Source organism: Chiloscyllium punctatum, chromosome 10 (genome assembly GCF_047496795.1).
Source record: "Chiloscyllium punctatum isolate Juve2018m chromosome 10, sChiPun1.3, whole genome shotgun sequence".
NCBI classification, from domain to species: domain Eukaryota; kingdom Metazoa; phylum Chordata; class Chondrichthyes; order Orectolobiformes; family Hemiscylliidae; genus Chiloscyllium; species Chiloscyllium punctatum.
The window spans coordinates 55,744,761-55,761,921 of record NC_092748.1 but is presented as its reverse complement, the minus strand read 5'-3'; the positions used below and the strand labels follow the sequence as shown (position 1 = coordinate 55,761,921).

General features: G+C 39.2%; 1 protein-coding gene across 3 annotated transcripts in view; it reads left to right on the top strand.

The window, feature by feature from the left end:
- Positions 1 to 17,161, top strand: part of scrn3 (secernin 3) — a 28,400-nt gene that overhangs the window by 9,077 nt on the left and 2,162 nt on the right. For all 3 annotated transcript variants that reach the window (XM_072579192.1, XM_072579193.1, XM_072579194.1), the window contains 3 exons: positions 2,251 to 2,450; positions 5,217 to 5,429; positions 15,282 to 15,444. In XM_072579192.1, coding sequence (XP_072435293.1) covers positions 2,251 to 2,450; positions 5,217 to 5,429; positions 15,282 to 15,444 — 576 coding nt within the window. The remainder of the gene's footprint in view (positions 1 to 2,250; positions 2,451 to 5,216; positions 5,430 to 15,281; positions 15,445 to 17,161) is intronic.

Sequence of the window (17,161 nt, the reverse complement as noted above, 5' to 3'; positions counted from 1 at the left end):
TGGTAATGACCAGCTTTGTGTGAAAGCAACGATAAGAAAAACAAAATGCACATAGGATCCCAGCAAAAAAAAATCAAATTGAAGGATAGAATTTATGGTCAGAAGTTATTGAAATCGATTTGAAGCTATACCGTGTTTAATTTTAGAAAGTGGTGCTGTTTCCAGGCTTGTGTTGAACTTCACTGGAACACTGAGCTGGACTGAGAGCAGAAATGTAAGTGAGCAAATAGTGAATTAAGATGGTAATCAACTGGAAGAACAGTGTCATAGTTATGGATTGAGCAGAGGAGTTCTGCAAACATGTATATTAATCTATGGTTGATCTATGCAGTGGAGAAGAGACTTCATTGTGAACAGTGAATACAAAATACGAAATTGAAAGAATTGCCCTTAAATCAGTGCTTCACATGGATCAAGTGTCTGGAGCTTTAGACAGCAGGAGAGAGGTGTTAGGGCAGGTGACTGCAGTTGTTATGGCTGTAACAGGAGGAATGCACTGGAAATCAAATTCCACTATTCCATAATAAAAGTGTGAGTGTCTAATTCTGTAACCAAAATGGCCAATTTGTTTCTCTGTTTAATGTCTAGTACAAAGGAAACTTTCACCTGGATTTTTAATAAATTCAAAATAACACATTTACTACAGGTAAACATATTCTTCGAACAAACAGCCAACTGGTTATAAACTAATCTGCTATGTAAATAAAATTACATTTCCCTTAATCCAAAACACATGTACGGCCATGTATAGGTGAGACAAAGACATACATGACTTTGCATGAGAAAAATAGGCAAGAAGGAAACAAATTACCCCGGATGTCAAAGAGCAAATTCACATGCCAAAAATGAGTTGACTCCTCGCAGTTATTTTGAATTCTTGTTGATAAGATCCAAAAGGTGACCACTGCAGAGTAATGTAAATTGCTGAGAATTGATTTTAGATTCAGCTCAGAAGTAGTTGGGAGTTCTGATATTGAAACTTCGTTTTTTCCCCAAACTATTTCACAGAAAAATATGGAGAGTATTGCTTTCATATGTGAGCTTCAACTCTTACTGACTGAGAGAGAAAGTGTACTGCATCCTTGTAAACATCTTCAGCAATCGCCCGCAGCTCCTAGACACGTACTGAAGAAAATACCCATTACTAGGGGTATTGCTAGGTCATGCAACATAAATTTATTAGGGGTTTCTAGCACTACTTATGTATACTGACTCCAATACTTAGCTGTTTACTACTTCTGCAACATCTTTCTGAGTTCCAACAGCACAGAGCCATCTAAGTGTTCTTGATTTCTCATGGAGGCCTCTACACAAAATTTGTGTGATTTAGCTGCCTTCCCAGCAATCCAGATAACTGCAGCATTCCAAACATGGTGTCTGCTTCTGTCCCTTATTCTCAGTCTGAGAGTGATGGTCTCAACTGCCAGTAATCTTTGAATTCATTTTTAGTAACCTTAAAACTGCCCTGAGCGATCTGTTGACCACTTTTCAGTAAACCCTGTCCTATTTCTGGGCAGACCTGCCTGTAAGAAATATATTGAAACAGTCAAATGTACCACCTTTGGAATCAATATACCCTGAATGTAATGTTTTCACAGCATGCTGGCTTCCAAGCACAACTTGCTTAAAATTACTAAAGGATTCCATCAAACTAGTTGATTATTCTCCAATAAAGTGCCTTGGAATGCTTTACTAGATGCTGTTCATTGTTATTTTTGAGCAACAATTCCAAATTCAACCTCAACTAATCCAGCGTGTACTAAAGTGTACAATATTGAACTAACGGTATTAATGCATTACAGATCCAAACACTTCTGAATAAAGGTCCTTGGTTAATGTTTCAAAGGCATAGTGGTAGACATACTGTTCTTGTGTTGTTTGCTCATTTGTAACACTTTGGTTATAATTTGGTTAGCATTCAGCAAAACATTTTTGCATCTTGACAAATTTGAGATTAAACAATTTGATTTGTCAGGACTCCTGTCTCCATTTTGAAGTTTAGTAGAGAACAATTGCTTTTATTGTAATTTTCTAGCTATTTTAAAAACATTATGGCTTAAAATATGTAAAATCGTAAATACTTTGTATATTACTTTTACCCATTTAAAATTTTAAGGTCTTTTGTATTAGAATATTTATACATTATATTGTTGACAGATTTGAATCTTAGCTATGGCGATGATAAGTTACTACAAACGTTATTTAACTTGTGCAAATTCACCTATATTTGAATTATGTACATTTTTCTAGACTTGGCCTTGAACGATCGCAAACAGCTGAGGAAGCAGTTGATGTTCTTGCTGGTCTGCTGGAGAAATATGGTCAGGGTGGAAATTGTATGGAAGATGAAGTCATATTTACCCATGACAACAGTTTTCTGATTGCTGACAAGAAGGAAGCCTGGGTTTTAGAGACTGTTGGTAAACATTGGGCTGCAGAAAAAGTTGAAGGTTAGTAGAGATGCATTATCAGTCTGATAATAATAAACATTTGCCTTTTAAAGTTTAAAGACCTGAGACAGCTCCAGTTGTTGAATTAAGTTCTGATAATCTTTATTTTCCTTGCTTTAAGGATGACTTAAGTGATGTGCATCAGAATTTTCAGAATAAACTAATCTTCTTAAATATTACTTTAGTGGGAACAACAAAAAAAAGTCTAGCTAAGAGCCATAAGTAAAAAATTCTCAACACAAAATGTGAAATATACAAAAGCAAAATACTGCAGATGTGGAAATCTGAAATAAAAACAGAAAACACAGCAGTTTTAGAATTTATTTTCAGCATCTTTTAGAATTTCGTAGGTTTCTATGAGATCCTCACTCATTCTTCTAAACTCCAGTGAATATAGTTTTAACTGAACCAGTCCCTCTTCATATGTCAGCCCTGTCACTCCAGGAATCAGTCTAGTTGTCTTTCATTGCACGCGCTCAAATAACCAGAACCTCCTTCTTCAGATGAGGAGACTAAAACTGCACACAGTATTCCAGATTTAGTGTTCCCAAGGTCCTGAACAATTGCAGGAAGACATGCCTGCTCCTGAACATGGAGCAGGCATTTCTTTGCTTTGAAGAACTTCATACTTCATTTACGTTCATCACTATCTTCTGGGCCTGCATGCTTACCCTCGGAATCTGGTATACAAGGGCGCCTAGGTCTTCTTGCACTTTCCCCTTTCCCAATCTGTCACTATTCAGAAAATAATTTGCTTTGTTTTTTCCAGCAAAGTGAATTACCTCACAGGTATCCACATAAAACTTTATCTGCCATCTATTTGTTCACTCAACATGTCCAAATCACACTGAAGCATCTCTGCATTCTTTTCACAGTTCACCCTCCCACCCAGCTTTGTGTCATCTCCAGAAGTGGAGATATTATATAGTTCCCTTATCTAAATCAAATCTATATATTGTGAATAGCTGAGTTCCAAGCAGTGGTCCCCGCAGTACCCCACTAGTCAATAGCTTTCAGAAAAAGGCTTGTTTATTCTTATTCTGTTTCCTGTCGGCTAACCAGTTCTGTATCATGTCAGTATACTATCTCAATCCCATGTGCTTTAATTATGCGTGCTAATCTCTTTTGTGGAACCTTATCAAAAGCTTTCTGAAAGTCCAAGTAGTCCACATTCACTGACTCCCACTTACTGACTCTACAAATTGCATCCTCAAAATGGAATTGTCGAACATGATTTCCCTTTCATAAATCTATGCCAATTCTGATCTGGGCACTATTTTCCCACTATTACATCTTTTAAAATGGACTGTAGCATTTTCCCTAGCACCAATGTCAAACTAACTGGTCTATAATTCCCTGATTTTTCTCTATCTGCTTTTTAAATTGCCTTTTATCTGAACTGAAATCAGCTGGAAATTGATTAAGTTTTCGGCAAGTGAAGGAAGTGTGGGTAAGATCCATGATATAGTCTCTGATAACTTAAAAATTAAAATGCCTGGCCAAGATGAAAAAGCAATTGTCTGCAGAGCAGCATTTTCTTTTGATCCTTTCAGTTGGTTTCATAGTCATTTTGAAGGATTGAAATTCAAATATGAGCTGTTTTTATTTTTGAACTTGAGTTTGCCCTTTGAATATTGTTTAGGCATTAGGGATCTTCCCTCCAAATTGGAGTTGGGCAATGGTGTGTCAAAATGTTAGGTACACAGGCGTCGCTTTTAAGGTTTGAATATCTTAAGACTATTCTTGTCATAGTGTTGTGATAATGTATCAGCAGAACATAGGAATGAAATGCTTGGTAATTTGGCTGTCTAAGTAAAGGCCATTCAGCCGTATTTTGTCAGAGTGCGATGATGTACAGAGTACAGTCCCAGAGATGGATGGTTAGGGATACAGGAGGTCTAGCAGCTAAAAAATTAGTTTTGCTGGTCAAATATCCTCCTTCTTGTCATCAAATTCACAATATGAAGTGGGTTTGATACTCTTTCTGTTGCCTCTTATCCAAAACTGTTGTCACTGAAAAGCTTCTTTCCCAATTGCCAATTGAATCAATTGGCCTGCAGTCAATAGCACAGACGTTTTGGATGATAACACTGAAGTCTCTTCCCTACATCTGCTGCTAGTAGTAATTAACAAATGTCTGTTTTGGTCTTGTGTAATTTGCACCTTTAATGTTACTATAATACTTCAGCTCATATATTGGTCAGTATATTTAAGGATATTGATAGAATATCCAATCATTTGGGAACATGATAGGGAATTTACTTCTCCAGAATTCTGCTGCTGCAGAAAATCCCAACCTACATTAAAATAACGTTTTGTTTTAGATCAAGATTAATGAAGAGGAGCCGATGGTCTAGTGGTATTATTGCTGGACTCTTAATTATGAGACCAAATAACGTTCTGGGGACCCAGGTTCAAATTCTGCCACAGTAGATGTTGGCATTTGAATTCAATACAAAAAATTGGAATTTATCAAAATCTGGCCAACATGTGACTCTAGACCCACAGCAATGTGGTTAACTCTTAGTGGACAGATTGGCAATAAATGTTGGCCTATCTGTGTAATGCTATCATTCCGTTAAATTATTTTTTAAAAAAGTTAGCAAGTCTAATTTTGCTGATGCTGGCTTTATTACGATTACTATGATTACCTGGTCTAAAGCCATAATTATAAAATTGTCATTAGAAAGGAACTTTAAAACTATGATATGCACTTTTAGATAATGTTAATCTGCATTATTTGTCATTTTTTGTTCTTATATGTAGAAGAAATGCGAAATATTTCCAATCAGCTTTCCATAACAACAAAGATTAATAAAGAGCATCCAGAACTGAGGAGTTATGCAAAAGATCAAGGCTGGTGGGATGGTAAAACAGAGTTCGATTTCACTGCTGTATATTCCCATCAAGACACTACTCAAATGAATGAAACTGATAATCGACATTGTACTGGCCTCCAGCTTCTTAATAAGCATAAAGGTAATTAATAAAAAGAAAAAATAATTTTGAAATATGTTAATCACATATAGATTATTGATTATTACAGCCTATAAGCAAGCACCTCTCAAATTTTATAGATGATATGGCATTTCAGTGGAGGGGCAATGTTACCAACTAACTTCATTGGCAACCTTTCTTTGTTTCGTAGCTTATTTTAATACTATAAATTGAGTATTCTCACAGAAATTCTGGATAATCTTGAAAGTATGACTCATAGCAGTATATGAATTGTTCAGCAGGGTAGTGTTATCTGCACAAGCCAGGACAGAGCAATTTATTCTTTCCTCACTGAAAACAGTGTTACTTCTGACCCAGTATCCTCCAGAGTGCATAAAAGTGGATCCAAAGTGATGTTAAACAGTATAAGAGATTGTAAACCTCTATGCTTTAGTCCTCTGTTGATTTTTATTGAGATAATGTTTAAATAATTTCCTTCAACGATTGTTGTGTTTTTAGGGCATGGAGGTCATTGATTCAATGTAAAAAAGATTTGGTAAGAGCACTCAGTGAAACACCCGAGTTAATATTCAGTGTCCTATTGTGTTTTTGAGATCCCTCTTGTTTCTTTTGGCTATTTGGATGATATTATCCAGGATTGCTCTGTTTTCATTACAATCTAGAGTTGCTACTAAAGTCCCTTTCTGTCTGAGATTAATACCAACAAGAGAGCCAAATATTTTCTCCGTGATTTTAGTGAATATATGAAGTAAGATGGAATCAATTGTAATGGACCTCCAGTTATCTGTATTTCTAATGTGTTCCTCATCTTCGCTTTTCGTATTTGAGACGATTCTACTCTTCTTGAGGGAACCTTGGATTCTGTAAAGAGAATAAAGTCAGAGAGGCAGGCGGCATCTTTAGATTGGATATCTTGGATGTCATGTAGTTTCATTCCATCTGGGTCTGGCATACTCTTGGAGTCAGAAGGCAATATTAACTTCTTACGCATCTGTGGGACACATTAGTTCTCCATCATTTCTCTGTTCTAAATATTTTGCAAACCTTATGATCAGGCACTGACATTTTAAGTGTGAAATTAGCTTCAAGTTCCTTTTTTGAGAGAGGACACAAGATGTGGAAGGAGCCTCCATTATGTGTCAGACTAACTGGCATCTGTCCTTCTTATAAAGTATTTGAGCTTCTCTAAATCTTGCCCATTTCATGGCCCATCAGCCTTTAGCATCCTTACCCTTCTTCCCAAGGTATTGCTTAGATTTTTTTAAGTCACGTTCTCTTGACTTGGGATTTACGCTGTACAAATTGTCTCCAGCTTTTAAGAGGTTTGTGTTACATTCTGTCAGCCCTAACCCAGTGGTCAGACCTCAGGATCGCCTTTCTTTTTTAATAATTCTTCAGCCTGAGAGAGTTGGTCATCAATGCCCCAGTATTAGAGGTATCAGCTGGCAAGCGAATAGTCATTTTCTGTACTTGGATCTTTCCCTCCTGCGTCTTTGTATCCTCACGAGGAACCATCTCCAAAGTATCTTATCAGTCCCGTCAGACATTGGTGGCTGGGCTATCGTATAGGTAACCTATGACATGTGGTATATAATCTGAAAATTTGCTGAGGTATTCTGCAAATTGTTGTTCTAACTGGAAAAGTAGATGGGTTTCACCCCTCGCCCATTTATAACCTCTTCTTTCCAGTTTTGATTCATTTCTAGCTGCCTTTAAGCACTCTTGATTATGGATTGCAGTGTGTTTATAGTGTTCATGCTAGCCTAGACCAAATTTTGATATAAATGTTAATTCGCACATAGAACAGTTGTGGGACTCTGATTGCTTAACTGGGCCTCTACCATTATGTTTAGCATAATGACATGCTATTGAACCATATTCACCACTTCATTCATACCAAGATCATCAGGTTCTTGTGTTCTTAATTTGGAGCTTTTTCATCAAATGGTCATGAAAAGTGCCAATTGTTGCAAAGAGTAATTCGCAGAATAATTCATTGATGGGGTAAGGACTCAAAATTTCTTTCACGTCTGTTTGGTCACAAATTGGCTCCATAATGACCGGCTGTATGTACATGGTCACATCTGCTGCTTCTACACCAACATGTTAATTTTGTCTGCATTTGTATAGTTATTGTTATAGAAGGACTGTACTTCTGTGAAGGTATTATGCTCTGATAGTTGGGCCCCTCCAACATTCCCTTCCATAACATATAAGTTTCTGCACTCGCCAGAGCAACTAGTCCTCTGGGCGTGACCCCATGAAGGAAGTATTGTAATATGAAATCCCTGGGACTTGATTATGTCTCCCCAGTATGTGTGAAAGTGGATTTCTTGAGTCATGGTGGTCTTACTGGCTCCTGTGTGGCATAAACTTTTTTGTAGTTAGCTGCCACAAACGAAACTGCAAGGAAATTTTTTTTCTGTGGGATGCTTCCAATGTGGACTTTCCAACCTTGCACTGGAAGCTCTGATGGGTTGACACTCAGCACTGCTGGGTATCTCAATCCATGTGAATCCATAGCTGTCTAATTTTTTTGTTTTCTCTTGGCCGATCTTTGTCTGATGGCCAAATTGTTTTGCTGTTTCCAGCAAAACCAACAGGGAGGTACAACCGACAGTGTGGTAGGCAAAAACAAGTAGAAACTGTGACAAAGATGACCAGCCTGGCAAATACCCTATGGGAGGCCCATCCATAAGAGTCATAGTTACTCCCACCATAAGTGAATAGCTGTTAGTGCCAAAGGCATACCAGCAAAAATTCCAACTTTCAAGAAATGGCCTGACCATGCATTTCTGCAATTTGTATGTTTTAAGCAGCTTGCTTTTGACCAGTGGATAAGGGCACTTGAAACTAGGTAATTTTTGTTAGGTAATTCTCCTTCGTGTTCAAAAACTCAATAACGTATGTAGAAGAAAAGCAGTGCAGCAGGGCCCAGACAATCAGCCGTTCTGGTTAGTAACAATGAAACATCACACACAGACATAATGTGGGCGGCACGGTGGCACAGTGGTTAGCATTGCTGCCTCACAGCGCCAGAGACCCGGGTTCAATTCCCACCTCAGGCAACTGACCGTGTGGAGTTTGCACATTTTCCCCGTGTCTGCGTGGGTTTCCTCCGGGTGCTCCAGTTTCCTTCCACAGTCCAAAGATGTGTAGATCAGGTGAATTGACCATGCTAAATTGCCCGTAGTGTTAGGTGAAGGGGTAAATGTAGGGGTATGGGTGGGTTGCACTTCGGCAGATCGGTCTGGACTTGTTTGGCCGAAGGGCCTGTTTCCACACTGTAAGTAATCTTAAAAAAAAACCTCAGGTTGGCTTACCTGGAACCTTTCACAGACTAGAGAGACATAAAAATGAGGTAAATACATCTGAAATAAGCTGGAGAGAAAAGGGAAGCCAGGCAGAGACAACAGTACTGTCCCTCACTGTTGAAAGAAGGAATCTGGATGGGAGACAATGGAAAATGCCTGTGTCTCCTTTGCAGGAATCCAGGATATGCAAAGGAACATTGTTAAATGGCATCTTACAGAGGTTCAGGATGCAAGGCCAGTGTCTGTAGCATTAAAGATGGTCACTGTCTGCTTAATGTGATAGCTAACCAGGATGGCTGTCAGTAGTTCATGTTCAAGGAATGGTGACCACTGACTTACTTAAACACCCCAAGAGATAAATTAGCATTCTCTGAGACACCACATATTCACAGAACTTGCTATAGGAGCAAATGAACACTTTTCTACCTGGAAGCAAATTCGATTCCAGTGTGTTGATAAAAGCGTTCATTAGAAAAGGTGTGGCGGTACCTCTGATTGTTAAACTTTAGAGAGTGAACTTATTATGGCTGTGGTAACAATGAGGATAATCCTAAGTTTGTTAATATCAGGGACAGATATTTCATTGTTGAATGATTTGTTTTTGTAGCAAAATATCTCCCTCAAACAGAACAGTCCAGAGAGACTGGCCAGGCTGAGAAAAAAACCCAGAAACAAGTGGCAAAAAGGCAGGAATAAAGAGAGGCCAAAAGCCCTACGATGACTACAAAATACATGAGGTTGGGTTGGCTCAGAAAGGTCACTTGAATTAAGAAGAACTGAAATCAAGCTAGCAGTACCAAAAAAGATTAGAGCAGAATCCAAAATAATTAGATCAATAGCCATGAAAGGGCGAGGGAATGTGACACGGATGACAGGATAGAGGCAGAGATCTGATTAACAGGTACCGTAATGGTAAATTTCAAAGGGACCTGTACAAGGCAGGAGAAAGTGAGGGTGAATTTGGGCAGCACGGTGACTCAGTGGTTAGCACTGCTGCCTCACAGCACTAGGGACTCAGGTTCGATTCCCGCCTCGGGCAACTGCCTATGTGGACTCTGCACATTCTCCCTGTGTCTGTGTGGGTTTATTCCCACAATCCAAAGATGTGCAGGTCAGGTGATTTGACCATGCTAAGTTGTCCAATAGTGTTAGTGTAGGGTAGGGGCATGGGTCTGGGTAGGTTATTCTTCAGAGGGTTGGTGTGGACCTGTTAGGCCGAAGGGCCTGTTTCCATACTGTAGGGATCTAATCTAATCTTCAGAGGGAAATTGAGAAACAAACTTGAAAGGAGATCTCCGCTAGCTGTAAGAATAATAGGGTAGTTATAGTAGGGGATTTTAAATTTCCAAACATCGACTGGGACTGCCATAGTGTTAAAGGTTTAGATGGAGAGGAATTTCTTAACTGTGTACAAGACAACTTTCTGATTCAGTATGTGATGTACCTACTAGAGAAGGTGCAAAACTTGACCTACTCTTGGGAAATAAGGCAGGGCAGGTGACTGAGTTGTCAGTGGGGGAGCACTTTGGGGCCAAAGACCATAATTCTATTCGTTTTAAAATAGTGATGGAAAAGGATAGACCAAATCTAAAAGTTGTAGTTCTAAATTGGAGAAAGGCCAATTTTGACAGTATTAGGCAAGAACGTTTGAAAGCTGATTGGAGGCAGATGTTCGCAAGTAAAGGGACGGCTGGAAAATGGGAAGTCTTCAGAAATGAGTTAACAAGAATCCAGAGAAAGTGTATTCCTGTCAGGGTAAAAGGGAAGGCTGATAGGTATAGGGAATGCTGGATGACTAAAGAAATTGAGGGTTTGGTTAAGAAAAAGAAGGAAGCATATGTCAGGTACAGACAGGATAGATCGTGTGAATCCTTAAAAGAGTATAAAGGAAGTAGGAGTATACTTAAGAGGGAAATCAGGTGGGCAAAACGGGGATATGAGATAGCTTTGGCAAATAGAATTAAGGAGAATCCAAAGGGTTTTTACAAATATATTAAGGACAAAAGGGTAACTAGGGAGAGAATAGGGCCCCTCAAAGATCAGCAAGGCGGCCTTTGTGTGGAGCCACAAAAAATGGGGGAGATACTAAATGAATATTTTGCATCAGTATTTACTGCGGAAAAGGATATGGAAGATATAGACTGGAGGGAAATAGATGGTGACATCTTGCAAAATGTCCAGATTACAGAGGAGGAAGTGCTGGATGTCTTGAAACAGTTAAAGGTGGATAAATCCCCAGGACCTGATCAGGTGTACCGGAGAACTCTGTGGAAAGCTAGAGAAGTGATTGCTGGGCCTCTTGCTGAGATATTTGTATCATCGATAGTCACAGGTAAGGTGCCGGAAGACTGGAGGTTGGCTGTCGTGGTGCCACTGTTTAAGAAGGGTGGTAAAGACAAGCCAGGGAACTATAGACTGGTGAGCCTGACCTTTGTGGTGGGCAAGCTGTTGGAGGGAATCCTGAGGGACAGGATGTACATGTATTTGGAAAGGCAAGGACTGATTCTGGATAGTCAACATGGCTTTGATGGGAAATCATGTCTCACAAACTTGATTGAGTTTTTTGATGAAGTAACAAAGAAGATTGATGAGGGCAGAACAGTAGATGTGATCTATATGAACTTCAGTAAGGCGTTCGACAAGGTTCCCCATGGGAGACTGATTAGCAAGGTTAGATCTCATGGAATACAGGGAGAACTAGCCATTTGGATACAGAACTGGCTCAAAGGTAGAAGACAGAGGGTGGAGGTGGAGGGTTGTTTTTCAGACTGGAGGCCTGTGACCAGTGAAGTGCCACAAGGATCGGTGCTGGGTCCACTATTTTTCATCATTTATATAAATGATTTGGATGTGAGCATAAGAGGTATAATTAGTAAGTTTGCAAAATTGGAGATGTAGTGGACAGCAAAGAGGGTTACCTCAGATTACAACAGGATCTGAATCAGATGGGCCAATGGGCTGAGAAATGGCAGATGGAGTTTGATTCAGATAAATGCGAGGTATTGCACTTTGGGAAAGCAATTCTTAGCAGGACTTATACACTCAATGGTAAGGTCCTCGGGAGTGTTGCTGAACAAAGAGACCTTGTAGTGCAGGTTCATAGCTCCTTGAAAGTGGAGTCGCAGGTAGATAGGATAGTGAAGAAGGCATTTGGTATGCTTTCCTTTATTGGTCAAAGTATTGAGTACAGGAGTTGGGAGGTCATGTTGCGGCTATACAGAACATTGGTTAGGCCACTGTTGGAATATTGCATACAATTCTGGTCTCCTTCCTATCAGAAGGATGTTGTGAAACTTGAAAGGGTTCAGTAAAGATTTACAAGGATGTTGCCAAGCTTGGAGGATCTGAGCTACAGGTAGAGGCTGAACAGGCTGGGGCTGTTTTCCCTGGAGCGTAGGAGGCTGAGGGGTGACCTAATAGAGGTTTACAAAATTATGAGGGGCATGGATAGGATAAATAGACAAAGTCTTTTCCCTGGGGTCGGTGAGTCCAGACCTAGAGGGCATAAGCTTAGAGTGAGAGGGGAAAGATATAAAAGAGACCTAAGGGGCAACTTTTTCACACAGAGGGTGATACGTGTATGGAATGAGCTGCCAGAGGATGTGGTGGAGGCTGGTACAATTGCAACATTTAAGAGGCATTTGGATGGGTATATGAATAGGAAGGGTTTGGAGGGATAGGGCCGGGTGCTGGCAGGTTGGGATATCTGGTCGACATGGACGGGTTGGACCGACGGGTCTGTTTCTATGGTGTACATCTCTATGACTGTATAGGTAGCACCAAAGTTCCACGAAAAGTGGAACAGTTTGGGGAAAACCCATTCCCAAAACAAGGATAAGAAAGGAAACAGAGTCCACAATAGACACTGCTGGTGCAGATCACTAAGGGCACGCCGATGAGGTAAAACAGTTACCCACTGGGAGACCAAAGGAAGAGAACTAATTTGTAAATTTCAATCAGTCCAAATTGGTTGATGTGAAACTGATTCGAGAGTGTGGTCCTGGAAAAGCACAGCAGGTCAGGCAGCATCCAAGGAGCAGGAGAATCAACGTTTCTGGCATAAGCCTTTCATCAGGAATGAGGCTTGTGTGGGCTGGGGTGGCCTCTGAGATAAATGGGAGGGGAGTGGGGGTAGATTTGGGGGGAAGGTAACTGAGAATGTGATAGGTTGATGAAGGTGAGGGAGAAGGTGATAGGTTGGAGAGGAGGGTGGAGCGGATAGATGGGAAAGGTGATGGGCAGGTCAGGAAGGCGGTGCTGAGTTGGACGCTTGAGACTGGGATAATGTGGATGGAGGGCAAATGAGGAAACTGGTGAAATCAACATTGATGCCCGAGGTTTTCCAACACCACACTCTTGACTCTGATCTCCAGCATCTGCAGTCCTCACTTTCTCCTGATGCAAAACTGAGTTGACAGTGAAGTTCAGCACGTTAGTCCAGATATTATATGGAAGGCAAACAGCCGATTCAAACCCACTGAATAAATTTGTAAAAATGCCTGAATGTGATACATGGATTATAGAACAGGGCAGTGAAGGATTAAAACTTGGTAAACTGGCACAGCAGAAGGAACAAGTCCAGCTGCCCTTCCCAAAGCAGAATTTGAACCCAAGTTAGGATTAAAGAATGAATGCAGAATGTGTGTTGCTGTCCCACTTTTTGCATTGTTATTCTCCTGTCAAAGTTGTAACAGAATGGTCAATATAAGCAAAAAGGAGAAATGTTGTTTATGTTTGATTCTCATAGTGAAGAAGTATTATGCTAATAGTAAAAATGGATCACCAATTTCTGACTTTAGTCATTTCATTTTAATATTTGGGACCTTCATTGGACACATTTAGTTATAAGACAGAAAAAAATTGACTTAAAATGGCTGCAATCGTCACCTGACCAGGTTGGGTTAATGTTGTAAAACCATCAAAAAAATGAGTATAACTCATAGCAGAAATTAATGAAACTAGTCATTCAGATCTGTATCTCTTGATTTACACCTTTCTCGAAGATTCACATATTTGGATGAAAGTCACCCGCAGATTTCTAATTTGTGAAAAACAGTGAGGCCAGACACACAAATACACAAAGGAACTGTATTTTAGCAATTACTTTTTGAGCAGAGCCAAGAGACCAAAGTGGATTTATAATAGAAAACCTGGAAGTCTTGCTCATTCTCTCTCTGTTTCTGTCAGCCTCTCAATAAATCCTGTTTAGTGATAAAGCAAATTGGAGAAACATCCAAACACCAAGTGCTCAAGCATATCTACAGATTTTGCTGCTGTTGAGAATGCAAGAGATCAATTAAAAAAAACATAGTCACAGGTTAAAACCTAATGCCTCAAAATTCCAAGTACCTTTACTTAATCTGCCTATACTTGATCTTCCTTTTTGTATTAGGCACTTTCCCATTTTAAAATATTGTATCTATATCCGTGTTTTATGCCTTTTTTTAGGCTTAGAAAGACATATCATTCTTTTCTTTACATTCAACATATTGTAATTAGCTCCTTAATTTCGGACTAATACATTTTAATTCAAGTATGAGATAGTTGTGTTAACAATAAATTGAAATCTTTGTTGTGGGCATCAGAGGGAGTTAAATGGACTTGATTCACCCCTTCACAATGGGTTGTAATAACTCTTGACACTGACCACCATACCTCATTACTTCTCCACTGTTGCTAATTTATCAAACTGTATATCCCACATCCAATACTGGTTGAACAGGTAAGTTTTCTGATTAAATGTTTGGAAATGTTTTAAAACTCTGCCTACTAGTTACTAACTCCATCTCCCTTTCCACAGTCTGAAGCTGATCTCAACTGTTCTCAAACATGGTGTAATTTTGATTTTAGTTTCTATCTCATTATGCCATTGAAAATTATCTATTTATACTTGAGTAAATTTCTTGATTTTGCCCATTCCTAACCTCATTTGTCGCTGTAACCCTCATCCATATCATTGTTAGTCTCAACTTGAGTATTCCTATGCACTCTTTGCTGGCCTCCCAGATTCGATTTTCCCTAATCGTCTAGTCATTTAAAATTCTGCTGCCCTTGACTGTGCTTGCAGCAAATAATTTATCTATTTCTTGTGCCCTTGCTAATCACCATTGGTTTCAGATCAATCAGTGCATCCATTTTAAAATACTCATTCTTGTTTTGAAATCCATTTATGGCCTTGTATCTGCCTATTTTTATAATTTCCTCCAGCCCCACGACCCTGCAAGAATTCTGGCTTTTGTGGATCCCTGACTTTAATTAGTTATGGCCATGCTTTCTGGCATTTAGCTGATAGTTTCTGGAATTCCCACCTTAGGACTGTCTGCTTCAATACCTTTTTTTTTCTTCCTTTCAGACACTCCTTAAAACCTACCACTTTGACAAAATCTTTGGCATTTTTCCTTATTTCTGAGGTTCAGTATTTAATTTTCTTAATAATGTACCTCTTAATGATATCAGGATAATTTTTTATTTTAAATGTATTGTAAAATTTAAAATTGTTGTTGGTGTGCTCTTATCATAACCTTTCTGTAACATTTGTTATATTCATGCTTTATAACAGGAAATATCACAATTGAAATTATGATGGATATTTTGCGGGACAAAGAGAGTGGTACCAATATGGAAGGTGGCTTTATGACAACAGGGAGCATGATCTCCATTCTACCCATGAACAGCAGCCTGCACTGCATTCATTTCTTTACAGGGACACCTTATCCTGAGAGGTAAAGAACACATGATATTTCCACTGTACATACCATTCACTTTCTATTTAATGTTAACAGTATTTACTGTTTATTTAATTAAAACTAATTTTACATTGAAACTTTATAGGTTACAAAAATCAAATTTATATAAAGTTAGTATTTTGTTAAATTATTTTTTAACTGTTGATAATTCTAGTGTTTCAGTTAACTTTATAAAACAGATTTACTCTGTCTTTTCGTGATTATTTCTTAGTATGTTGTTTCCCTATTGTCATAGTAAGTCTGAAAATGGGAGAGATCAGCGGAAAGAAACTCATGACCTGTCAGGGTATGAAAATCTGCCAGAAATCTGGCAATCAGACATCTGATTTATGGCTGCTTGGCTTTCGACCATCAATGGTGGAGCAGGCCTGAAGGGCTGAACAGCCCACTCCTGTTACTATTTGTTATAGTTTTATTGAACAAATATGTTTAACTGTTTCAAGTTTTTTTTTAATGAAGTAATTGAGAGGGTTTGTGTATACATGGACTTCAGGTGCTGCGTAACAGACTCTTAATAGTAAATTTAGAGCTTTTGAAATAAAAGAGACAGTACAGCCTCAAAATGTTCTCTTTACTTGGGAGAAGCAGGGTGCACGTACAGAATTTGAGAAGATGGACTATGAAGTTCTTGAGCAGATTGATTAAAGAAGAAAAGAGTTTTGGAACATTTAAGTAGATAAGTCCCTGTGTCTAGATGAGTTATATCCAGGCTGCTGTGGGAGATAGAGAAGCAAGTTACAGGCATCCTGACCCACATTTTTAAATTGTCTTTGACCACAGGGGAGTTGTCAGAAGACAACTTATGTGCTTCCACTTTACAAGAAGGTTAGTAGGGATAGATCCAGGAAACTATTGACCAGTGAGTCTAACATCAGTGGTAGGGAAAATATTGAATATTGAAGGAGAAAATTAATCTTCGTTTGAAGAGGCAAGTTTGATCAGGGATAATCAACATGGCTTTTCCAGCACCACTCTAATCTAGACTTTGTCAGAGAGATATCAAGCCTAATGAATCTGGTGGAACTTTTGTCAAAATCTTACATGGGAAACTGAAAGAAGCTTTTAAACTCATGGGATCCAGGGTTAATTGGCAAGTTGGATTGAAAATTGGCTTTGTAAGAGGAGGCAGAGGGTGGTGAAAGAAAGCAGTTTGTGTGACTGTAACCCTGTATACAGTGTGCAGGAATCAGTGCTGCCCAGGTGGTTATGGAGTCATAGAGTCAGACAGCATGCAAACAGGCCCTTCGGCCCAACTCATCCATGTCGACCAGGTTTCCTAAACTGAACCAGTCCCATTTGCCTGTGTTTGGCCCATGTCCCTCTAAATCTTTCCTATCTAAATGTCTTTTAAGTGGCTGTAACTGTACCTGCCTCGACCACTTCCTGTGGCAGCTCATTCCATACACAAACCACCTTCCGTGTGGAAAAAGGTTGCCCCTCAGATCCCTTTTAAACCTTCCCCCTTAAACCTATGCCCTCTAGTTTTGGACTCCTTTACCCTGGGAAAATATCTTGGCTTTTCACCTTATCTATGCTCGTCATGATTTAATAAATCTCTATAAGTTCACCCACCAGCCTCCTATGCTCCAGGGAAAAATATCCCTGCCATTCCAACCTTTCCTCATAACTCCAACCCTCCAATCTTGGTAACATCCTTGTAAATTTTCTAGTTTAATAATATCCTTCCTGTAGT